This window comes from Oncorhynchus mykiss, chromosome 4, assembly GCF_057628025.1.
Source record: "Oncorhynchus mykiss isolate SJ-2025 chromosome 4, ASM5762802v1, whole genome shotgun sequence".
NCBI lineage: Eukaryota > Metazoa > Chordata > Actinopteri > Salmoniformes > Salmonidae > Oncorhynchus > Oncorhynchus mykiss.
The window spans coordinates 9,855,001-9,880,905 of record NC_143025.1 but is presented as its reverse complement, the minus strand read 5'-3'; the positions used below and the strand labels follow the sequence as shown (position 1 = coordinate 9,880,905).

Below are 25,905 nucleotides of genomic sequence, written 5' to 3'. Positions count from 1 at the left end.
TTTAGACTTTTGAATGTCGAATGCCTTTAGAATGACTAATGCCTTTAGAATGACTAATGATTTTAGACTTTAGAATGACTAATGACTTTTCCCCTGTTTGAATGGGGGGGGGGGGGGGGGATTCAGACTTCTATGTCTATGTAAATCAAAAGTAAATTAGAATGGGGAAGTGTGTGTCATCAAGCCTTTGGGGGTTGATTTTTGAAATTTAAAGGGGAATAGAAACACTAGGATTTAGAACACCAGCTAGCTGTAACTGATTTACTTCCTAAAGTGTTTCCTTTCCCCTTCAAGGTTATAACCTATTGCATTGTTATCATCTTTGATGTTTTTCAAGTTTCCTCTACTACTGAATATGGAGTCATATGATCCTTCTTTATTTTTTACCCAAATTACTCTTGACGCCGTTCACCAGGCCTTTCCCTGGAGCGTGTAGGTCCCCCTTGGATCCCAGGCCCTCGGACTTCTGCGTCAGCCTGGAGCTCCTTTCCGTGTCCCTCCTTCTCAGAGAGGCCGATCGAGGCGAGGAGTCCTTGGAGGTCTGCTTCACAGGGGTGGTGGACCTCTTCCCCTTCCGGGCTGGGGACGCAGACTTAGGCTTGCCCAGGCCCTTCCGCAGGCTCTTGGTTGTCTTGTGATCCTTCTTGAGAAGTTTCTCCGTGCTGCTCTGGTCGTTAGAGAGGGCCTCTGGGTCCACCATGCACACGTCAGGGTGTGGCGGGTGTGGGAGGGGGTCCTTCATAGGGGCAGGTAGGGGGTCGTGGGCCTTCGCAGCTGATCTGGGCGAGGGGGGTTGATGGCCCCCTCCGGTGGCAGATGCAGATAGTTTGTCCACCGGCAGGTGTTCTGCATCTTCGTCTGAGTCCAGGTTTCCCTCTGCTGTAATCGATGGGCACTCCTCGGTCTCTGGAGGTACGTCTGAGTCAGACTGCGAAGCTAATGAGTCGCTCACTGATGTGGGGGGCGTCTCCTCTCCAGCTAGCACCACCCCGAGTCCAGTTGCCATGCCACCAGGAGGCATGGAAACTGGTTGCGACCCCTCCCCTGCTCCAGTAGCTCCACATTGAGTGAGATGTCGCTTCTGCTTGTGAGACCTCCTCTTGACCGAGTGTTGCTCGCGGTCGTCTTCATCCCCCTCAAGAGAGTGGTCGCTCCCTTTGTCCTCTTCGCCATCATCGCTGGAGAGGGCGTGTGGACTGGGGTTGATGAAGGATGGGGAGATTTCTCCTTTGCGGTGTTTGTATTCACATGAGGAGTAGCTAGGAGGGGACGAGGAGGTAGCCTCCATATGCAGGTCAGTGGGACGACTGGATACTCCATCTGTTTTGGCAGATGCCTTTGTTTGGTGGGCATGTTCTGCTGTGGACAGAGGGGTGGGCTGGCCTGGAGCTACGCATTCTTCTTCGCCATATTCTTCCTCTGCTTCTTCTGCTTCTTCCGTTTCGTACGCTTCCTCCTCCTCTTCCCTGTCATCTTCATAGCCTGGAGGGGCGCTTGGGCATGCGCCCGGCCCTTGTAGGAGTTCCCAGTCAGATAAGCTACTCCTTCTCCTTTCGGACGTCTTCTCTTCCTGTTTCTCTGCTTTTTTATCCTCTACTTTCTCTTTCTCTCCCTCTTTCCTCTCCTTCTCCTTTTCACTCTCCTCATCAGTCTGGTCTTTCTTCTCCTCCTCCTTCCCGTCTTTCTCCTCCAATTGCTTTTCCTCTACCTTTTCCTTCTCTCCAGCCATCTCTTTCTTCTCCTTATCCTTTTGCTCTGGCATTTCCTTGTCCTCCTTTAGGGTCTCTACTTTGCTCTCTTTCTTCTCCTCCACTTTCATTTCCATCTTATCTTTCTCTTTCTTTGTCTCTTCTTCTTCTTCTTCTTCTTCTTCCTCCTTTTTCTGATCAGATTTAAGCAGATCAGATTTAGGTAGATCTGACATTGTGGCACAAGAGGCTTTGCTTGCTTCACTGAAGACTTCTTGGGCACTTGTGCGAACCTCAGTAGGCCCATTGGAAGAGGCTTCATTTGACTCCTGTGGTTTTGTCACCACATCAGATTGGGTCACTGTTGTGGTTGTACTGGAGACGATGGTGGCCATGTGTGTCTCAGTTATGGACAGCATGCCTTCTTTTTGCTCTGTCACTGAAGATTTCTGGCATTCAATGGGGCATGGAAGAGTGTAGGACTCTTTGCTGTCCAGTGAGCCCTGGGATTCTCTGTCAGGAGAGTCAGCTCTTTGCAATGGGGAAACATCAAAGAGAGCCCTTGAAGTGGATATGGTTTCAGCGGGTTTGGACAGCTGGGAACTTAATGGTTCTGAAGCAGGCATGGTTTTGGTTTCAACAATGCCCTCAAGTTTATGAAAGGTATCAGAGGTCTGACCCTTGTCCATTTTATGGCTTGATGATGTGTCTTGTTGAATAGTGTCTTTGGCTGGAGTAGGTAAGACTGGAGAGACTTGTGTCAGACTGAATGTAGGTGTAGTTGTTGAGGTAAGCTTTTCAGAGGCTTCTAGGTACTCCTCTTTTAGTATTACCCTTGAGGTTGAGAGAATTGAGTGCTTGACTGAGGATTCTTCATCTTTGAATGAAGAATACTCAAAGGAAGCAACCTCAGAATCTGTCCTGTAGGGGGCACTAGACACTGTGACGGGACTCTCTACCTCCTCTCGTAACTGGTGGCTGGTTGATAGAGAAGCTGAGGCAGATGGGAGGTAAGACGAAAGAGCTTCCTCTGGTTTTCGACTAGCGGTATCTGGGCTTCGCTGCCTCTCAGCTTCAATGTCTCCCTGACTGTAATGTTTATCTTCACTAGACTTGGTGGGCAGAGATAGGTCAGGACTGTCAAACCTCTCCTCCTTTAACCCCAGCTGGCTGTCCTCAGAAAACTCTGAGGATTCAGAAGGATATCCTCCAGATCCTGTTTGTTCTATTGCAGTGGAACTGCCAGACTGGAGTGGCGAGGCACCAACTACATTCTTCAAAAGGGAATCTGCAGTATCTACCAGTGGAGGGCAGATTGTGGTCATTGAATGGGTAGGTTCCTCCTTTTTGAGGAGGTTGGGTTCGAGTGAGAGGGCCTTCTTGTCCTCTTCTTCTGTAACAAGAAGTTTAGAAGGTGTGGTATCATCCGATGTCGTTTTACAGATTTCTTTTTCAGACTGCTCTCTTGCACCCTTCTCCACATCTAGATCACTGGCTTCTTCTTCTTCTTCCTCCGCATCTTCACCGTCCTCATCTTCATCATCATCATCATCATCATCATCATCGTCATCATCATCATAATCCTCTCCCACCACCAGTAGCCTCTTATATACACTGTCCGGAGTGTCTTCTCTCTCAGAATAGCCCATTGTAGATTTACTGGTGATAGAGCTGCCAATTTGAGTGTACTCAGATGCAAGAACATTATCGTCTATGAGATGTCCTGAGTACGCGGCCAGGGGGGCAGCAGTAGCCTGATTTTCTTTTTCCTTAGGCGAAACTTGACGATGTAACATGTCTTTCTCCGCTGGTGAGTAGCGACCAGAGGGAGAGTCTCCTCGCTCACTATCAGATGAATCCAACTTGTCTTTCACTGGCTCATCTTTTTCCTTCTCTGTTGTCTGCTTCTCAGGGATGTCTTCAAAAAGCATGGCAGTAGCTGAGGCTTGGGCACCAAGGTTGGATTGGCCCCATGACAGAGAGGCTGTTTCCTTTCTGCCTGACTGGACTGGCAGATACTCCTCTATACTAGGAGATGCTCCAGTCTTGTCCGTCTCTCCTGTAGATGTTTGAGGGGCCGACCAGGCATCGTCCTTCATTTCATCTTTCTCAACTTTTTCAGGTTTATCTTCTTTGAGATTGAAAGGTAATGAGCATGGCTCTGCTGGGGTGGTTTTGTTGTCTTGAGTCTCTGAATATGCAAAGCTGTTTTCCACGTGTGGTGTAGCATGTCCCTCCTTCCTATCACTCTCTTCTTCTTGACCTTTCTCTTTGTCATTGTGTTCAGGGAAGGCACTTGGGCTACAACTGGGGCTTCTCTCGCTCTCTGTGAAACGTGGGGGAGTGTAATCAACGCTACTGAATGACAGCGGTTCCTCTTTTTCCTCGTCCTCTGAGTCGAATTCAGCTGCACCAGCGTCTGCCTGCCTAGTTCTCCTGTTATCATCAACGCCAATATGTGCTGACCGATCAAATTCTCTAGAAACCTCACTGTCTTCTTTATTGTCTGATGCCTCTTCTTTCGAAATGGGTTTTTCATAGGGTTCATACTTAGACATGCCAAAGCCCTGATTTTCTTCTTGCAAGCTCACACCGATCGCCTCCTTCTCTGTTCTCATTTTGTCAAAACCTTCCACATTTTCAGAGGCACTGTCTGCTTTTGTAGCATCAATGTGGCCCACTTCCTCCGGAAACTTCGCAGAATCTTTATCCAAGAGAAAATATGAACAAGGTTGTGTGTGTCCCGGGGAAGCAACTTCCCGCTCTGTTTCCAATTCCCTCTCAGCTTCCTTGCCTGGTTTCTCCTCTCCTTTTTGAGAACAATGCTTCGCCTTTTCATCCGTATTAGATGCTTCTTTGCTTGTTGTCATAGAAGGCAGCAGTGTTTCATGCTGGGGGGATTCCTCCACACCAGCCTGGCTATCGGTGCTTGAGATTGTGGAACTTACAGCCTGGCTGTCGGTGCTCGAGATAGTGGAACTTACAGCCTGGCTATCGGTGCTCGAGATAGTGGAACTTACAGCCTGGCTGTCGGTGCTCGAGATAGTGGAACTTACAGCCTGGCTATCGGTGCTCGAAAGAGTGGAACTTACAGCCTGGCTATCGGTGCTCGAGAGAGTGGAACTTACAGCCTGGCTATCGGTGCTCGAGATAGTGGAACTTACAGCCTGGCTGTCGGTGCTCGAGAGAGTGGAACTTACAGCCTGGCTATCGGTGCTCGAGAGAGTGGAACTTACAGCTTGGCTGTTGGTGCTTGAGAGAGTGGAACTTACAGCCTGGCTGTCGGTGCTCGAGAGAGTGGAACTTACAGCCTGGCTGTCGGTGCTCGAGAGAGTGGAACTTACAGCCTGGCTGTCAACACTTGAGAGAGTGGAACTTACAGCCTGGCTGTCGGTGCTCGAGAGAGTGGAATTTACAGCCTGGCTGTCGGTGCTCGAGAGAGTGGAACTTACAGCCTGGCTGTCGGTGCTCGAGAGAGTGGAACTTACAGCCTGGCTGTCAACACTTGAGAGAGTGGAACTTACAGCCTGGCTGTCGGTGCTCGAGAGAGTGGAACTTACAGCCTGGCTGTCGGTGCTTGAGAGAGTGGAACTTACAGCCTGGCTGTCAACGCTTGAGAGAGTGGAACTTACAGCCTGGCTATCGGTGCTTGAGAGAGTGGAACTTACAGCCTGGCTATCGGTGCTCGAGAGAGTGGAACTTATAGCCTGGCTGTCGGTGCTCGAGAGAGTGGAACTTACAGCCTGGCTGTCGGTGCTCGAGAGAGTGGAACTTACAGCCTGGCTGTCAACGCTTGAGAGAGTGGAACTTACAGCCTGGCTATCGGTGCTTGAGAGAGTGGAACTTACAGCCTGGCTATCGGTGCTCGAGAGAGTGTAACTTACAGCCTGGCTTTCAGCGCTTGATAGTGTTGAACTTACAACCTGGCTGTCAACACTTGATAGTGTTGAACTTACAGCCTGGCTGTCAGCGCTTGATAGTGTTGAACTTTTAGCCTGGCTGTCAGAGCTTGATAGTGTTGAACTTTTAGCCTGGCTATCGGTGCTTGATAGTGCTAAACTGATAGCCTGGCTATCAGTGCTTGATAGTGTTGAACTTATAGCCTGGTTATCGGTGCTTGATAGAGTTGAACTTACAGCCTGGCTATCGGTGCTTGATAGTGCTAAACTTACAGCCTGGCTATCGGTGCTTGATAGTGCTGAACTTACAGCCTGGCTATCGGTGCTTGATGCTAAACTTACAGCCTGGCTATCGGTGCTTGATAGTGCTAAACTTACAGCCTGGCTATCGGTGCTTGATAGTGCTAAACTTACAGCCTGGCTATCGGTACTTGATAGTGCTAAACTTATAGCCTGGCTATCGGTGCTTGATAGTGTTGAACTTATTGCCTGGCTGTCTGTAGTGATGGAGTCTGAGACTGGTTCTTTTTTAGTGGTAGAGATAGCAGAGACTGGATCCTCTTTCATGGTAGGGAAAGCAATGGTGGGCTCTTGGCTGAGATGGGGTCCTGATGTGGTCTCAGTTGTCCTGGTGTCCTTTTCTAGTTCAGGGGAGAGTCTATGTTGTCCTTCTTTATGCTGCTCTTTGATGTCTTTATCAGGAGAGGCCTCCCGTTTCGGTGATGAGGACGCAAGCCCAGTGGTCTGTTCAGAGTGGCGGTCCTTCGTTTGGTCACTAAGCACATTCTCTGATGGCTGAGTTGAGGGCAGATGTTGAGACATGATGTCGTGCTCTGATTGTCTAGGTTCCACTGATAAAGGTCTTGAGCCTGCACCAGCCATACAAATTGATTCATCTTCCTCTTCCTCCTCCTCATCTCCATCTGAGTACTGAACCTGAAATGTAGACTCAAGCTTTGTCGCAGACGTCACCTCTAGTTTCTCTACCGTTCTTGTCTGTGTGGTGCGCTGTAAGGCCTCTCGTAGATCTTTCTCTTGCATCTCCTCTTCCTCCTCTTTAGCAGGTTCAATCTCATGAGAATCATATTTTTCTGTCTCTTCCTTGCTCTTCTCATCTTTGACTTTGTCAGCTGTTTCATTTTCTTTCTCTCTTTCCTCTCTGATGGGTTCAGCTTCATAACGTTCATCTCTATCTTTCTCTCTTTCCTCTCTGATGGGTTCAGCTTCATAACGCTCATCTCTATCTTTCTCGCTTTCTTCTCCTTTGATGGGTTCAGCTTCATAATGTTCATCTCTATCTTTCTCGCTTTCCTCTCCTTTGATGGGTTCAGCTTCATAACGTTCATCTCTATCTTTCTCGCTTTCCTCTCCTTTGATGGGTTCAGCTTCATAACGTTCATCTCTATCTTTCTCGCTTTCTTCTCCTTTGATGGGTTCAGCTTCATAGCGTTCATCTCTATCTTTCTCTCTTTCCTCTCCTTTGATGGGTTCAGCTTCATAGCGTTCATCTCTATCTTTCTCTCTTTCCTCTCTGATGGGTTCAGCTTCATAACGTTCATCTCTATCTTTCTCTCTTTCCTCTCTGATGGGTTCAGCTTCATAACGTTCATCTCTATCTTTCTCATCTTTGACGTCTTCGAAATCACTAGTATCTTCTTTCTCTTGCTCATTTTCCATCTTCCGTTCTTTACTGACATCAGCCACATGAGTATAATCTTTCTCTTTCTCCATGTTCTCTTCCTGACTGACTTCAATCTCAAAAGAATGATACTTTTCTTTATTCTCCCCCTGGGTGGATTCAGCCATGCATGTATCACCCTTCTCTTTCTCTCTGTGCTCTTCTTCCGTCGGTTCACTGACAAGAGTATCTCGCTCTTTTTCTATTTTATCTTCTCTTATCGGTTCAGTGTCAAAGGTATCCTTTTCTTTCGTCTCATCTTTCATGGCTTCAGCAACAAAGGTATCTTTCTCTTGTACTATTTGTTGTGTTGTGGTGGAGTCTGAGGCTGGCTCCACTTTAGAGGTAGAGATACAAGAGCTTAGCTCATCTTTAGAAGTTAATATAGTCTCTATTTCTTTCTGTTTCTCTTCTTTCAGAGGTTCACACTTCTCCTTGATGAGCTCGGCCCCACAAGTATCTCTATCTTCCTTGATGGATTTAGCTTCAGTAGCACCAACCTTTTCTGTTACTTTCTTATCTTCATTGATGGGTTCAGCTTCAGTAGCACCAACCTTTTCTGTTACTTTCTTATCTTCCTTGATGGATTCAGCTTCAGTAGTACCAACCTTTTCTGTTACTTTCTTATCTTCCTTGATGGATTCAGCTTCAGTAGCACCAACCTTTTCTGTTTCTTTCTTCTGTTCCTTGATGGGTTCAGCTTCAGTAGTACCAACCTTTTCTGTTTCTTTCTTCTGTTCATTGATGGATTCAGCTTCAGTAGCACCAACCTTTTCTGTTTCTTTCTTCTGTTCATTGATGGATTCAGCTTCAGTAGCACCAACCTTTTCTGTTACTTTCTTATCTTCCTTGATGGGTTCAGCTTCAGTAGTACCAACCTTTTCTGTTTCTTTCTTCTGTTCCTTGATGGGTTCAACTTCATGAATATCACATTTTTCCTTCACTTTCGAATCTGTATCTTCCTTGATGGGTTCAGCTTCAGTGGTACCAACCTTTTCTGTTTCTTTACCTTCTTTGGTGGTTTCAGCCTCGTGTGTGTCATGCTTTTCTGTCTCTTTCTCCTTCATGTCCTGTTTTATGGGTTTTACATCAGAAGTATCATCATCATCATCATCATCATCACCATCGTCATCATCTAAGAAGCTACTCTCCTTCTCCTTTGGGAATTTAGCCTTACTGCACACTTTGGATTCTTTCTCTTGATGGTCATCATCATCTTCCTCGTCACCGTGTCCGAGTATAGCCTCACCACTAGAAATGTCTTCCCGTAAAGATTCCTTTCCTAATAAGGAAACTTCGTCTTTCGTTGTGACCGACTCAGAGGGAAAAGGAATTGTCTCCGGTTTCAGTGGGATCTCATCTGTGGAAGCGGAGAGACCATCTTTTTCTTCCACTTTTGTAACCGCCAAGTCTTGTTCAAATGATTTCTCCCCAGATGGTGGTGCATCTGACTCACGTTGACTGTCTTTCTGGATGTCAGCATCTAGTTTTTCCTTATTATCTTCTTGATCTTTCTTCGCATCCTCATCGTCTGTTTTGGTGGCTGTATCATGAACGTCCTCCTGTGTTTGATGCTCCAGTCCTGGGAAGCCCTTGGTCTTTTCTTCCACAGGCGACTGATGAAGAGGAGAGTGGGTTGCACTGGGAGGTCCAGACTGTGTGGGAGAGGCCATTTTCACAGTGCTATCGTCTGGACTGAAGCACCGCTCTTCACCTTCTGAAGTAACTGAGTCTGACCTAAATGGCTTTGAGAAAGAGGGTGGAGGTGAAAGGGGTTTTGGAGGCACTGCCGTTGAGATGTCTTCTTTGGACTTAAAGAGCTGTAGCTCCTCATCAACTGGTGGTTGATCCAGCTTCAAATCCTGAACAGGTTTGGAGACACGAGACTCAGAGGCAGGGAGCTTTTCCACATCCCTTTCTCTATCCTGGAACATTTGAGGAGAGGCAAAACTCTCCTGTAGTTTTTCACGTGAAATGTCAACGTTAGGAGTTTGGTCTTCTTCTTCTTCCTCTTCATCGTGAGCCTTGATGACCTTATCCTCAGTCTTCACATCAGAAACAACCGGAAGGCACTCCTCAGATGGAGGTGACTTTAAGCACTTGTCGTCCTCCAAGGAGGATGTTGGTGAGATGGTCCCAGCAGAGTGGAAGTGTTCTTTCCCATGTGTGGCCTCGGTTGGAATTGCCATTGGAACGCTGTTAACAGTATCGTTAACCAGTGAGCTTTTGCCCGTTTCCTCAGTCTGAGGTGTAGTGACGGGAGTAACCAATTGGTCCTCTGCAATAGAGGTAGGAAAGGAGGACAATTTATCATACTCCGTGATGGATGTGGCTGAGGAAACAAGTTCTTCCTCTGCCAAGGGAGCAGACATGATGTTAGTGAATACTGATACTTGCTCCTGTCCACTCATGAAACCTTTGGTTGTTACATCAGCCATAGCTGCTGCTTGCATCTCCTTCATCCTGTGGATGGTGTCCAAGGAGCCTGTCTGATCTGGGACAGAGATGTCATATGTACCCACTTCGTATTGGAGGTGTGGTATCCTGTCTTCCGCCTCCTCGTGAATCTCCTCATCCGAGATGGTCTGTTCAGTTTCGGAGTAACCGGGAATGGTTTCGTCTTGAATGAAGGAGATGGGCTCGGCAGCAGCGGCTCCTTGCAGTGTTGATACTATGTCGGCTGTAGCGCCTCCAACATTTGAGATGTAGCCTTCCTCATCTTCCTCATCCTCCTCTTTGGCTCCAGCAGTCTGTTCGACTGCTTTGCTTTCCCAGTCCTTAGCCGATGTTTCTTTCTCTCCCGCTTCAGGTTGGTCTTTGACCTCTTCATCAGCTATCACGTCTAAGTCTTCTACCTCTTCCAGCTCGGCCTTTTCAACAACATCTTCATCTTCCTCTTCCTCCTCCTGGGATGAAGGCCTTCTGCTTTCCTCTTTAGCCATAGCTGTGGGCTTTTCAGCTTTCTCCATTTCCTCCACCTCATGTTTCCTGTCTAGTCTGTTATCTTCTCCTTCCTCTTCCTCCTCCCCTATCCCCATATCTTCCTCTTCCTCTACCATTTTCCTCTCTGCTATCAGGCCTTCTTTTTCCTCCACCTCATCGTCCTCAATGGCAGCTCCCTCATCCTCATAAATATCCACATCCTGTGCTTTAAATTCTTCTTTATGCTCTTGTGCTAATTTGTCCTCTTTTCTTTGAGATTCAGTCTCATATCCCATTGTTGTGGCTGCTCCTTTCTCAGGTGACTTTGTGCCCGTTGGAGTTTGAGAGACAGTTTCCTGTTCTTTCTCCTCCTCCTGGGTAGGGGATTCGGTCATGCTTTCTTCTGCTGGTGTCTCCACTGCACTCTCTGGTGGCTTGGTAAGATCCTCTGGAGTGGAGGAAGCAGACATGCCCTCAACAGCCCCATTCTGTAATGGCTCAGGCTGAATGGTATCTGCTGCTAGTTCCTCAGATTTGGGTTCAGCAGGCTCTGCCTTGGCCGTTTTGACTTTGCTTTTGTCGGTTTTGGGTTTACTTGACGCTTTTGCCCTGTGCAGGGTCTTTCTGACCTCTGGTGTGAGGGGTTTTAGGTCAGGTTTTGTTATCTTTCTCAACTCTGGTTTGGATGTGTCCTTTTTCTTGTCAACTTTGGGGTCTTTTTTTTTGTCTTCTTTTTTAGCTGCGTCATCTTTCTTGACATGTTTGATCTCTTTCTTTTCCTTGTCTTTTTTCTCATCCATCTTGGATGCCTTTTCCTTTGAGTGTTTTCTCAAGGATTTCTCCTTCAAAAGTTTTTTATTTTCTGGTCCATCAGTCTTGGATTTTAGTATTTTTGTGGGTTTTTCATTCTCTACCAGTTTCCTACCTTCCTTCACAGAGTCACTCTTTGCCTCTGTGGTCACCGAAACCTCATCGTCTGCTTCTTTCTTTGGGGATTTGGTAGTCTTGGGAGATGATTTGAGACTCTCTTTGCTGTCTGTCCTTTGCTTCAGCTTTGTCTGTTTTACAACAGCAGGTGGAGCTCCTGAGGCAATGTCTTTTTGTGTGGCTACTGGGTATCGCAAGAAGTCAAGGTGCTTTAATTTCTCCAGGCCCTCCAGGATTTTGTTTTGTGGTGCGTTTCCAGGGAACAGCACTCTGACAATCTTTTCTGCAGGATTGGCAGGAAGCCAGACGACTAATGCTGTAACTGACGTCAGGTAAGGTACGGATATTTCTCCCTCTTTTCCATTGGGGAGCACAATGCCAGTTTTGGCCTTGCTGTTACCCGCCCACTTTTGCATGAGAAACTGCATCTCCTTACTGTCCTTGACGGGGTTCAGAACATACATGTCTAACTTGCCCACTCCCATCTTATGGAAAAGAGTTAAAGGCTCAATAGGGTTACTGACCAGTCTACAGAGAGGCTCCGGCTTGATTCCCAGTTTGTTGAGGTACTGCAACGTGAGTGAGGCCTCCTCGATGCTACGCTTGACCTTTAGGTTTGATTCTGGCATACGTAGCTTCTCGGGTACATTGAAGAAGATCACACCAAGCTCTGGAGAGATCAGGTTCTTCATCCAGTCGCTGTAGCTAGCAGAGCCTTGTGACTGTTCCTCCTCCTGCTCTGCTATTTTCCTTTGAAGAAGCCCGTTGATGCCTGGCAGATTGTCTGCGCCAATGTGAGTGAGTAAAATCGAGTCGATGCGGTCCAAGTGTCTGACCAACTTCCAGAAGCATGATTTCCTTTCAGAGCCTCCATCCACTAGGATGTTGAAGCCATTGACCGCAAACAGGGCCGAGTCGCCCCTCCCCCCAGGGAAGACATAGCAGCAGGGCCTGGACAGTTTCAGGAAGCCTCCAGATGTGGGCGGCTCCAGGAGGTCAAAGGGCGAAGGCACGTCTACCGTCTCGGAGATGTACTCCGTGAACTCTGTGACTCCCTCCATCTTGGGGAGCACAGGCTCAGGGTTCAGTCTGTACTCAAGGAACTCCCGTAAGTGCTGCTGCTGACCCAGGGAGCTCCAACCCACCTCCGCTCGGCAGGACACAGTGAGTGTGGCCCGCTGCTCGGGGGCCGCTTCGCCCAGCAAATCACTGACCTACAGGAGAATGAGAGACAGAGACAAGCCCCAAGGTCAGAGGTCAGTGCTGATGTATAAAAATTGCTCAATGACATTGCTGTTTTGATTTTCATCCACAATTCCAGTTCGTGGGAGTAATATTTAAGATTCATTTTTCATTGGTAATCTAATCTTAATTAAAAATTTAAAATAAACAAAGCTTTTCAGTACTACAGACTAGAGTCAACAATGCCAGAAAATACTGCTCTGAATAGGAATTGACTGTTCTGAACAGTAATAGCTTACCCCAGGATCAGCAAAGACTTGTGAGAAGCTCTGATAGGTGAAAACCCCACTTTGGAGAAGCAGGTCCCCGTGGTCTGAGTTCTGCCCACTCAGGACCAAGAGCTTATGTCCTGCTGAGTCTGTGACAAGAGACTGGATCTGGGCCAGAGAAGACAGAGGATAATTATAGGACACAGCACTGGGTAAAGATAATGACTTTTATATTTTTATATTGGTTAGGGCCAGTGGTTCCCAACTCTGGTCCTCCAGTATCCCCAACAGCACACATTTTTATTGTAGCCCCAGACAAACTCTACCTGATTCAACTCATTGAGGGCTTGATGATCAGTTGACAGTTGAATCCGGTGAGCTTGTCAGGGGCTACATCAGAAAAAGGTGTGCTGTTGGGGGTACTGGAGGAGTTGGGAAACACTTGGTTAAGCTCTGAATTTAATCAAATGTTTTTCAACTTCGTTAAGCCGTTATTGGTATGCCACTTAAATCACAGTGAGAGAAATGTGTTTTCTTTCAGGATGTTTTTCTTTTTTTAATGTATGAGATTCTAAATCATCATGACAATTAATGTAAAAAATGTTTTGCATGTAATGATTGATAGGTCTAAATATAGCACAAGACTAGATTTTCCTAAATGTTTTTTTTAAATGTTGAAAACGCACCTCTAAAGCAACCGTATCCTCGGATGGGTTGACTAACACCACAGTCTCTAGGACATCACTTTTGTGGTGGAGAGTCCGTTGTCCTACAAGGGAGAGAACATCGAACAACATGAGGAGAGAGAGGACGTGTTTTGTCAATATCGTTCATGTACTTGCTTTAAAAAGGGTTCCCTTTCAAATCCTTCTAGACATAAGCAACATTGGCACAGGTCAACAACTTAAGAGGCTACTGAGAATCTTGGCACAGTCTGAGCAGTCTGCCCCAAAAACAACTTAAGAGTCTGCCCCAAAGACATCCTGCTGGAGAGCATCCAGTCTTTGAGTCTGGGAGATTTAGTACTGCATGGTGCCTGTACAGTATGTGGGCCAGACGCTTATAGAGACAGTGCGTCAAGGCAAGAACAAAAGTTGGAAAAGGAAATAGGTCACCAAATGTCTACTGGCTGTGGCTTGAAATCAGAGCTTCTTAGAACAGAACAAAGTTGAGAACAGCTATTGGTATTGTCATGCAAGGGAATTGAGAATTGGACAATACCTAAGCTAGGCTGGCCGAATATTTAAGAACGTTTGGCAATCACCATCACAAGGGCTGCGAGCATATGGTTTTCAGGTTATTGGTTAATATCACAGACACTTAGGTATAAAGTCACTGACATAAAGAGAGAGAGAGAGAGAGGGGCAAATACGATAAATCATTCGAGGCTACTCAGTACATATGATGCTGAACGTCCCTGTCATCATTTCTACTCATTAATGTTCAAAAGTGTGACGATAAGCACTTCATTGCCTTTTGTTTAAGGACCAATGCAGACTCTAATAGGGATTCCTATACATCCCGAGTTTTCCCGTGCTGCGGCCATTTTGGTATCTGCACTGTCATCCGTTTGCTGTGAAAGACCTCTGCAGAGAGTCGGCTTCATGTCGCCGGGCCACCTGCAAAGTAGTGATTACTGGATTATCGACTGAGGTGAGTCAGGGTAAAAGATTAAGGCCTGGATTCAGGCCGTACAGCGGAAGATCCAAGTTAAAATGTAAAAGGAATTTTCCGATTGAGCCGACCTATGCAGCGTTTACCGCGTATGCAGTCTCCGCGACCGCAGGAAAGTTGCCTTTAATTGTCGATTGTGCAATAAATCGGATGTTCAAATCAAATGTTATTTGTCACATGAGCCGAATACAACAGGTGTAGTAGACCTTACATTGAAATGCTTACTTACAAGCCCTTAACCAACACTACAGATTGAGCAGATTCCTATATTAAGGGATAAAACGGTGGCCTGGGTGATGACAAGGACAACCTGATACTTTAGATTCCAAATCAGAATGTATACTTTAGATTCCAAATCAGAATGTATACTTTAGATTCCAAATCAGAATGTATACTTTAGATTCCAAATCAGAATGTATACTTTAGATTCCAAATCAGAATGTATACTTTAGATTCAAAATCAGAATGTATACTTTAGATTCAAAATCAGAATGTGTACTTTTGATTCGAAATCAGAATGTATACTTTTGATTCGAAATCAGGATGTATACTTTTGATTCAAAATCAGAATGTATACTTTTGATTCAAAATCAGAATGTATACTTTAGATTCCAAATCAGAATGTATACTTTAGATTCCAAATCAGAATGTATACTTTAGATTCCAAATCAGAATGTATACTTTAGATTCAAAATCAGAATGTATACTTTAGATTCCAAATCAGAATGTATACTTTAGATTCCAAATCAGAATGTATACTTTAGATTCCAAATCAGAATGTATACTTTAGATTCCAAATCAGAATGTATACTTTAGATTCCAAATCAGAATGTATACTTTAGATTCCAAATCAGAATGTATACTTTAGATTCCAAATCAGAATGTATACTTTAGATTCCAAATCAGAATGTATACTTTAGATTCCAAATCAGAATGTATACTTTAGATTCCAAATCAGAATGTATACTTTAGATTCCAAATCAGAATGTATACTTTAGATTCAAAATCAGAATGTATACTTTAGATTCAAAATCAGAATGTATACTTTAGATTCAAAATCAGAATGTATACTTTTGATTCAAAATCAGAATGTATACTTTTGATTCAAAATCAGAATGTATACTTTAGATTCAAAATCAGAATGTATACTTTAGATTCAAAATCAGAATGTATACTTTAGATTCAAAATCAGAATGTATACTTTAGATTCAAAATCAGAATGTATACTTTAGATTCAAAATCAGAATGTATACTTTAGATTCAAAATCAGAATGTATACTTTAGATTCAAAATCAGAATGTATACTTTAGATTCAAAATCAGAATGTATACTTTAGATTCAAAATCAGAATGTATACTTTAGATTCCAAATCAGAATGTATACTTTAGATTCCAAATCAGAATGTATACTTTAGATTCCAAATCAGAATGTATACTTTAGATTCCAAATCAGAATGTATACTTTAGATTCCAAATCAGAATGTATACTTTAGATTCCAAATCAGAATGTATACTTTAGATTCAAAATCAGAATGTATACTTTAGATTCAAAATCAGAATGTATACTTTAGATTCAAAATCAGAATGTATACTTTAGATTCAAAATCAGAATGTATACTTTAGATTCAAAATCAGAAAGTATACTTTAGATTCAAAATCAGAATGTATACTTTAGATTCAAAATCAGAATGTATACTTTAGATTCAAAATCAGGATGTATACTTTAGATTCAAAATCAGAATGTATACTTTTGATTCAAAATCAGAATGTATACTTTTGATTCAAAATCAGAATGTATACTTTAGATTCAAAATCAGAATGTATACTTTTGATTCAAAATCAGAATGTATACTTTTGATTCAAAATCAGAATGTATACTTTTGATTCAAAATCAGAATGTATACTTTTGATTCAAAATCAGAATGTATACTTTTGATTCAAAATCAGGATGGACACTTTGGATCCATTTCCAAACTATAAAGTTTCCATTTGAATAGCTACCCCTGCACGTCACAGGTATTATGCATATTCATGTAAACAAATGAATAAAAATAGACGTGTAAATTAAGTGATCGTCATGGCAATACTGTGATTGGTTGGAGTCGGTCAGTTGACCCAGGAGGAACAGAATCATTGGCTGATACAAAACCAAGTGAAACTTCTTCTGAATGGTGGAGGTGATAATGAGCTTTCGTTGTCAATGATAAAGTAAGCTTTGTTACTCTTAAATGCTGGCTATATCATTACACCACTGATGAACAGACAGTCTTATTAGTAGTAGCAGAGGATACAATTACTACTGAAAGCTAATAGAAGTTGTAAAGTGGAACCGACCAGCACAGGCATAAAAGGAAAAAAAGGAATATGAACATTTCTGGATGTCATGGTAACAAGTCAGAGACATTTCGGAACAAAAGCACTCCGACCACAGGACACGGCTCACTTGGTTGCCGTTGCCATGGAAATGGACCAAATCTCTCATCATTACCCTGACTTGGCCTCTTGTGTGAGACACAAAGCAGCATTAGTCTGTAAGAGAGTAAAGGAGACTGGACCTGGGGCTTCAGGTGACCTGGCCACTGCTAAAGAACTGACCCGAGTGCTGCTATTAGCTGCAGAAAGCAGCAAAAAACTGTTAGTCTGGTCCCTGATCTGTTTGTTCTGTCATGACAATTATCGTAAAAAGCTGGTTGGACAACGTAAACAGATCTGGGACCAGGCACACCGAGAGGGACAGCTACTGTAAGTTGTACTGCCATAGGCCAACTATAGATGCTCAGTGAGCTACCAAGAGAGAAGCCTTGTTCATCAGAGCCTGTTGGAAGAGCAGCCTAGCCGTCCTCGGATGATCCCCACATGATTCTACACCACTGTGTTTCGATATCTACCAGAGCAGTGAGGGAGTACAGAATATGACATAATACAATAGGGACGTTGGGGGATATTCAAAACATGAGCCTAGTAGTAGAATACGTGAGCAAAAGACATGATATCAGACCTGGGGAGATGACGATCAGCTGCTTGTCCCTGTAGGATGACCCCCCCCCCCCTCTCTGACACTGCAGACTGGTACAGTGTGATACTCGATGAACAAAGAGTCGGTGTCAGTCAGGGGCTGGTCAGTCTGACAGGGACGAGAGAAGCAACAACAACAGCAGTAGAAGTCATTAGGCTGATCCCAGATCTGTTTTTGTTGTGTATCTCCCAATGATCATTATCTCCTAGGATCATTGTTATGCATCACCATGACCGCAGGAGCTTTACAGCACAAACAGATCTGGGACCAGCTTAATGACTCCCTGATGTTGTTAAGACTAAAGAGTAAAGTAATGAGCATCCCTACTGGCTGTAAATGGGTATCCCATTCCAGTTCAGTGCTGTGGTATCATGTGCACATCCCTTACCTGTCACCAACTCTAAGTGCTCTAGTTAAGGTAATATATGTGTGGCCCTGTGTCTCACCAACTCTAAAATGGGTATGGGGAATTGAAGCATATCAGAACTTGTATCTAATGGCTAAATATTGGTATCTAAAGGGTTAAAGTGGAACTAGAATTTGTGGTAATCTCTGAGAAACTAGCTCATGCTAATGAACCGAGAAGCTCAATTCCACCCCCACATTTTCTGAAGTAAATCCGCCCCAAAGACATGCCTGCAAATCCACACTCAGATTTAAAATAGGAAAACTCCAGTAATCCGATCCTCACTGAAATGAGTTTGCAGCAAGTAGCTTTAAGAGAAAAGTTAGTAACGACGTTCTAGAATAGTCTACACTGCGCAGTAGGTAGACGGGTGAATAATACCTTAGGTTAGAGACTTACGGATAGATTCAATCCTCAGCACTCTGTGTTGCAGCAAATAGATCCAGTTATACAGTTGAAGTCAAAAGTTTACATACACTTAGGTTGGAGTCATTAAAACTCGTTTTTCAAACACTCCACAAATTTCCTGTTAACAAACTATAGATTTGGCAAGTAGGTTAGGACATCTACTTTGTACATGACACAAGTAATTTTTCCAACAATTGTTTACAGACAGATTATTTCACTTATAACTCACTGTATCACAACTCCAGTGGGCCAGAAGTTTACATACACTTAGTTGGCTGTGCCTTTAATTAAACAGCTTGAAAAATTCCAGAAAATTATGTTGTGGCTTTAGAAGCTTCTGATAGGCTAACTGACACCATTTGAGTCAATTGGAGGTGTACCTGTGGATGTATTTCAAGGCCTACCTTCAAACTCAGTGCCTCTTTGCTTGACATCATGGGAAAATCAAAAGAAATCAACCAAGACCTCAGAAAAAACATTGTAGACCTCCACACGTCTGGCTCATACTTGGATGCAATTTCCAAACGCCTGAAGGTACCACGTTCCTCTGTACAAGCAATAGTACACAAGTATAAACACCATGGGACCACACAGCCGTCATACCGCCCAGGAAGGAGACACGTTCTGTCTCCTAGAGATGAACATACTTTGGTGTGAAAAGTGCAAATCAATCCCAGAACAACAGCAAAGGACCTTGTGAAGATGCTGGAGAAAACAGGTACAAAAGTATCTATATCCACAGTAAAAACGAGTCCTATATCGACATAACCTGAAAAGCAACTAAGCAAGAAAGAAGCCACTGCTCCAAAACCGCCATAAAAAAGCCAGACTACGGTTTGCAACTGCACAGTACAAAGATTGTACTTTTTGGAGAAATGTCCTCTGGTCTGATGAAACAAAAATAGAACTGTTTGGCCATAATGACCATTGTTATGTTTGGAGAAAAAAGGGGGAGGCTTGCAAGCCGAAGAACACCATCCCAACCGTGAAGCACGGAGGTGGCAGCATCATGTTGTGGGTTGATTTGCTGCAGGAGGGACTGGTGCACTTCACAAAATAGATGGCTTCATGAGAGGGGAAAATTGTGGATATATTAAAGCAGCATTTCAAGACATCAGTCAGGAAGTTAAAGCTTGGTCGCAAATGGGTCTTACAAATAGACAAAGACCCCAAGCATATCTCCAAAGTTGTGGCAAAATGGCTTAAGGACAACAAAGTCAAGGTATTGGGGTGGCCATCACAAAGCCCTTATCTCAATCCTATAGAACATTTGTGGGCAGAACTGAAAAAACATGTGCGAGCAAGGAGGCCTACAAACCTGACTTGGTTACACCAGCTCTGTCAGGAGGAATGGGACAACATTTACCCAACTTATTGTGGGAAGCGTGTGGAAGGCTACCCGAAACATTTGACCCAAGTTAAACAATTTAAAGGCAATGCTACCAAATACTAATTGAGTGCAAACTTCTGACCCACTGGGAATGTGATGAAAGAAATAAAAGCTTAAATAAATCACTCTACTATTATTCTGACATTTCACATTCTTAAAATAAAGTGGTGATCCTATCTGACCTAAGACAGGGAATTGAAAAACTGAGTTTAAATGTATTTGGCTAAGATGTATGTAAACTTCTGACTTCAACTGTATGTATGTACAGTGGGGCAAAAGTATTTAGTCAGCCACCAATTGTGCAAGTTCTCCCACTTAAAAAGATGAGAGAGGCCTGTAATCTTCAACTATGACAGACAAAATGAGAAAAAAATATCCAGAAAATCACATTGTAGGATTTTTTTGTTGTTGAATTACCCCCTTTTCTCCCCAATTTCGTGGTATCCAATTGTTTTGAGTAGCTACTATCTTGTCTCATCGCTACAACTCCCGTACAGGCTCGGGAGAGACGAAGGTTGAAAGTCATGCTTTCTCCAATACACAACCCAACCAAGCCGCACTGCTTCTTAACACAGCGCCATCCAACCCGGAAGCCAGCCGGGTGTCGGAAGAAACACCATGCACCTGGCAACCTTGGTTAGAGCGCACTGCGCCCGGCAGTTTATCTCAATACTTTGTTATATACCCTTTGTTGGCAAATCCTACAATGTGATTTTCTGGATTTTTTTTCTCATTTTGTCTGTCATAGTTGAAGTGTACCTATGATGAAAATTACAGGACTCTCTCATCTTTTTAAGTGGGAGAACTTGCACAATTGGTGGCTGACTAAATACTTTTTTGCCCCACTGTATGTATGTATGTATGTATACATATGGGGGATTGGAAGTGATGCAGACAATTACATTGATGGAAGCTACAATCTATCTGCAATATTAAAGCTGATCTACCACCTAAACAACCACAAACAAGTAATGGAGAGTATAAAGGTAGATTGCACTCAATTATTGATGTAGGTTTGTCCATCTGAGTCCACCATGATTAAGTCATATTTAGTAATATAAACACGTAACACTAAATCACAAGTACACGTCAGACAGCTGTGTTTCCCGGCTTTGCCATTTTGTTTAAACAGTCCTTTTGAAGAGCAGAATGTTCAGCCAAGTTTCCCTCCTCTATTCATCTCACTGGCTTTTCCTTTAACTCGCATCCCAGAAACAGCCAAAGTATCCCACTTCAAGGTAACTGACATCACGCCAAAAGGCATGTCGAAAACTCCAATCTTAAAAAAAAGAGGCTAAAGGCTGAACAAATGCATTTGGTGGTTGAGTTTCCTGCTCAATATCCTCAGACTGCTCTAATTTCAGCAAAGGATTTTCTATCACCCCTTCACGTCTGCGTCATTTCCTGACATGTACAAAAAAAACAGTATTCAGCAGTTGAAATCTGAAAGCAGCCTCCATCACACATTCAGCAATAGACTTGTTTCCTCAAGATCAAAGAAGATCACAGAGGAGGGACATTACCATAGCATTAGCTTTGTGTCTTCACTTCTCTGTACAAGGGTGGTACTAACTTCTTGACGATACACATAATAAAATCCCATATGAACTCTCCCACACAATCCACAAAGACCCGAACCACCCAGACACCCACATTCAGAAGAACTTGAATGAGAAGCCAGCGAAACAAGAGCAGATACTGACAAATCTCAATGTCTTGAGGTAAACGAACTAAAGCAACACTGTTGACGTTGGATCGTGTCCAGCTTGGTCAGCGGTTGACTTAAGAACCTCAGGAACCTAAACGATTAGCTCCAGACTCGACTCTCCATACAGCACTCCAACACCCAGAGGACAGAAGGTTGTTTTTCCAGACAGAACTCACTGTTACTCTCCTCGGTCCTCCTTTACCTCAGCTGACCTGCTTGGTATAAATACCTCCATCTGAACTCTGGAAATGAGAGCACTCTGTTTAAAAAAACAGCTCAACCACGGCTCAGATGCTGCACTGCTTCACATAGCCTGCTCCACATAGCCTGCTCCACATAGCCTGCTCCACATAGCCTGCTCCACATTTAGCAATAATCAGGGACTGAGAGGATGTTCAAGGAATTAAAAAAAATAAGGCATCTAAAATTGTCTTGCTTTTGGTCTTCAGAGGCAGCATCTAACTCTGTCTCACTGTAGCCAGCTATACCAGCTGGAGTTGAGCTAGAACTGAGACGATGTTGAATCAATGTTAGATGCTTGGCATCCGTCGTGCTTCTCATACTGATAAAACATGTCGCAGAGAGTTATCAGAATGGGAGGTACGGAGTAGGACACAGTTGATTTAGGGTCAGTTTTGCATTTTTCCATAACTACATAATGGTTAGATAGGTACCTGCAGATCCCCCAGAACTACATAATGGTTAGATAGGTACCAGCAGATCCCCCAGAACTACATAATGGTTAGATAGGGTACCAGCAGATCCCCCAGAACTACATAATGGTTAGATAGGTACCAGCAGATCCCCCAGAACTACATAATGGTTAGATAGGTACCAGCAGATCCCCCAGAACTACATAATGGTTAGATAGGTACCTGCAGATCCCCCAGAACTACATAATGGTTAGATAGGTACCTGCAGATCCCCCAGAACTACATAATGGTTAGATAGGGTACCAGCAGATCCCCCAGAACTACATAATGGTTAGATAGGTACCAGCAGATCCCCCAGAACTACATAATGGTTAGATAGGGTACCAGCAGATCCCCCAGAACTACATAATGGTTAGATAGGTACCAGCAGATCCCCCAGAACTACATAATGGTTAGATAGGTACCAGCAGATCCCCCAGAACTACATAATGGTTAGATAGGGTACCAGCAGATCCCACAGAACTACATAATGGTTAGATAGGTACCAGCAGATCCCCCAGAACTACATAATGGTTAGATAGGTACCAGCAGATCCCCCAGAACTACATAATGGTTAGATAGGTACCTGCAGATCCCCCAGAACTACATAATGGTTAGATAGGTACCAGCAGATCCCCCAGAACTACATAATGGTTAGATAGGGTACCTGCAGATCCCCCAGAACTACATAATGGTTAGATAGGGTACCAGCAGATCCCCCAGAACTACATAATGGTTAGATAGGTACCTGCAGATCCCCCAGAACTACATAATGGTTAGATAGGTACCTGCAGATCCCCCAGAACTACATAATGGTTAGATAGGGTACCAGCAGATCCCCCAGAACTACATAATGGTTAGATAGGGTACCAGCAGATCCCCCAGAACTACATAATGGTTAGATAGGGTACCTGCAGATCCCCCAGAACTACATAATGGTTAGATAGGGTACCAGCAGATCCCCCAGAACTACATAATGGTTAGATAGGTACCTGCAGATCCCCCAGAACTACATAATGGTTAGATAGGGTACCAGCAGATCCCCCAGAACTACATAATGGTTAGATAGGGTACCAGCAGATCCCCCAGAACTACATAATGGTTAGATAGGTACCAGCAGATCCCCCAGAACTACATAATGGTTAGAGAGGTACCTGCAGATCCCCCAGAACTACATAATGGTTAGATAGGTACCAGCAGATCCCCCAGAACTACATAATGGTTAGATAGGGTACCAGCAGATCCCCCAGAACTACATAATGGTTAGATAGGGTACCAGCAGATCCCCCAGAACTACATAATGGTTAGAGAGGGTACCTGCAGACAACTCTTATCAAGGGCGTTAGATACAGATACAGTCTCATGTAGTAGCCTGTGTTTTGACTAAGATCCTCTATCCAAACACACAAAATATACAAACCGGCATAAATCTGGTACTTGATAGAGATCTGATGCATTCTCTTCATAAACCTGCATATGAATAAACTCTCTGGTACCCTTTTCACACTACTGTGCCAATTATAGCTGGGCTTGGGCTTGGTTAGGCTCAGTAGTGTGAGTAAGCTATGGATGAGAGACTGATTGGCTTGCTAAGACACCTTCAACAGTACACAACAAGTATGGAGCCATCATGGCAGCCCTATGACGCTAAGCGTTTAGATAATGCTCCGAGGGCTACGTCTGACAACGGTGACCTAACGATGTCATCTCATGTTTACTGCAGTCACTCTTAACTCGTTGAGGTGACAATGTGGGCTTTTTCTTTTACGGAACACCGGCACCCAACAGGTCAACAGAAGGCAATTTTTTGACCTGATGCCTACTGGGTCATCTTATGGAAAGACGGCCAATCGCAGTAAACCAAAAGTCAAGTAAAGAGGCACATCAAAACAAGGTTAGCGCCGCTAATCTAATTTTGCTAATGTGACTTAATTCTCTTCTGAGGACAAAGGGCCATTATCTTCACTATAACTTATTGGAAAAAGAAGTGAACTGGAAAATTTTAAAAAAAGGAGTCGGTGAGACCAGGCAATAGCAGAAAAGATCATTGCGCAACCTTCACAGAACACAAAGTATAACATTTCAATTGAAAGTCCACTTTCATGTAGGCTCCTTATCAGATGCTGAACAACTGATGTGTCATATCTGCACAGAGCTAACAGGGCTCTAGAGGGCGGCCATTTTACTTGCATATGAGCCTAAACATCTGGAATTTCTATTTAGGAACACCAGTGCACCTAGAAAAATTTAAGGATTCTAGCTTATATTACCTCACATATTTTTAATTGTGCTCCTAAATTTCTTTGTGTGCTCCTACATTTTCTTCAAATTTATTCAGTGGAAAGACCATATAGACAGACCATTTAAAAAAAATATTTATTTAAACAGGGAGTCACATTGACATTAAACATCTCTTTTACAAAACAGCCCTGGATATATTACAATAAAAAACAGCCCTGGATATATTACAATAAAAAACAGCCCTGTATATATTACAATAAAAACCGCCCTGGATATATTACAATAAAAAACAGCCCTGGATATATTACAATAAAAAACAGCCCTGGATATATTACAATAAAAAACAGCCCTGGATATATTACAATAAAAAACAGCCCTGGATATATTACAATAAAAAAACAGCCCTGGATATATTACAATAAAAAACAGCCCTGGATATATTACAATAAAAACTGCCCTGGATATATTACAATAAAAAACAGCCCTGGATATATTACAATAAAAAACAGCCCTGGATATATTACAATAAAAAACTGCCCTGGATATATTACAATAAAAAACTGCCCTGGATATATTACAATAAAAAACAACCCTGGATATATTACAATACAAAACAGCCCTGGATATATTACAATAAAAAACAGCCCTGGATATATTACAATAAAAAACAGCCCTGGATATATTACAATAAAAAACAGCCCTGGATATATTACAATAAAAAACAGCCCTGGATATATTACAATAAAAAACAGCCCTGGATATATTACAATAAAAAAACAGCCCTGGATATATTACAATAAAAAACAGCCCTGGATATATTACAATAAAAAACAGCCCTGGATATATTACAATAAACATATTTAATAAAAGCAATCACATTGAAATACATAGAGGTCCACAATCAATATAAATATATTGCATAAAGCTGACCCATATATTTACTCAACATGATTGAGAAACATGTCAATTCCACACAACACATCTCTATAGTACATATGTTACTGTAGGTAATGTAGGTAATGTTGCACTCTCCTCAACTTCACTTTAGCACCTTTGGCTTTTAACTTTCGGGACATCTTGTCCTAAAAGTAAACAAGATATATTTTTGCATTGGTTACAGATTTATTTCCAAACCCTCAGACAATATGCGGGTCTCTTTTCTCCTATGACCTTGCTAAGGCACCTGTGACAGAGTCTATCAGGGACTGAGAGTAAGGCGCAGACAGCCAACCCACTGTTTCTCCTAAACAAGCCCGATCCTAACACCAGCCAACTATTTCTTGGGTGTCGATTGGCTCACCAACTTGCACCTTAAAGCCGAACAGGAAGTGTATGTCCTAGTTCCTGGCCGTAATCCTAGTCCTGTGATTTGGCAGTGCTGGATGTTTGTGCCGCTAAGCCAGTGAAACCCTCTCTACGTTAATCACTGCTGGGCTTTTGAGTTCCAAGCTGTCCCAATCTGTCCCAATCTCAGACCCTCAACTGGATTCTGGGCGTGGCCATTGAGTCCAGGAGTGTTCATGAAGGCACACAAAATCAAAAGCAAAATCAATGTACGCATTCAGTACCAGTCAAAGTTTTGGGCACACCTACTCATTTCAAGGGTTTTTCTTTATTTGTACTGTTTTCATTCCAGGTGAAGCTGGTTGAGAGAATGCCAAGAGTGTGCAAAGCTGTCATCAAGGCAAAGGGTGGCTACTTTGAAGAATCTCAAACAGAAAATATATTTTGATTTGTTAAACACTTTATTTAAAACACTTACTACATGATTCCATATTTTATTTAACGAGGCAAGTCAGTTATGAA

General features: G+C 43.4%; 1 protein-coding gene across 1 annotated transcript in view; it reads right to left on the bottom strand.

The window, feature by feature from the left end:
- The window catches only part of map1ab (microtubule-associated protein 1Ab), a 48,628-nt gene that overhangs the window by 9,149 nt on the left and 13,574 nt on the right, over positions 1–25,905 (bottom strand). The window contains exons 2-4 of the mRNA XM_036969194.2: positions 13,252–13,334; positions 12,596–12,733; positions 388–12,328 (exon numbers count right to left, since the gene is read on the bottom strand). Coding sequence (XP_036825089.1) covers positions 388–12,175 — 11,788 coding nt within the window. The 5' untranslated portion in view covers positions 12,176–12,328; positions 12,596–12,733; positions 13,252–13,334. The remainder of the gene's footprint in view (positions 1–387; positions 12,329–12,595; positions 12,734–13,251; positions 13,335–25,905) is intronic.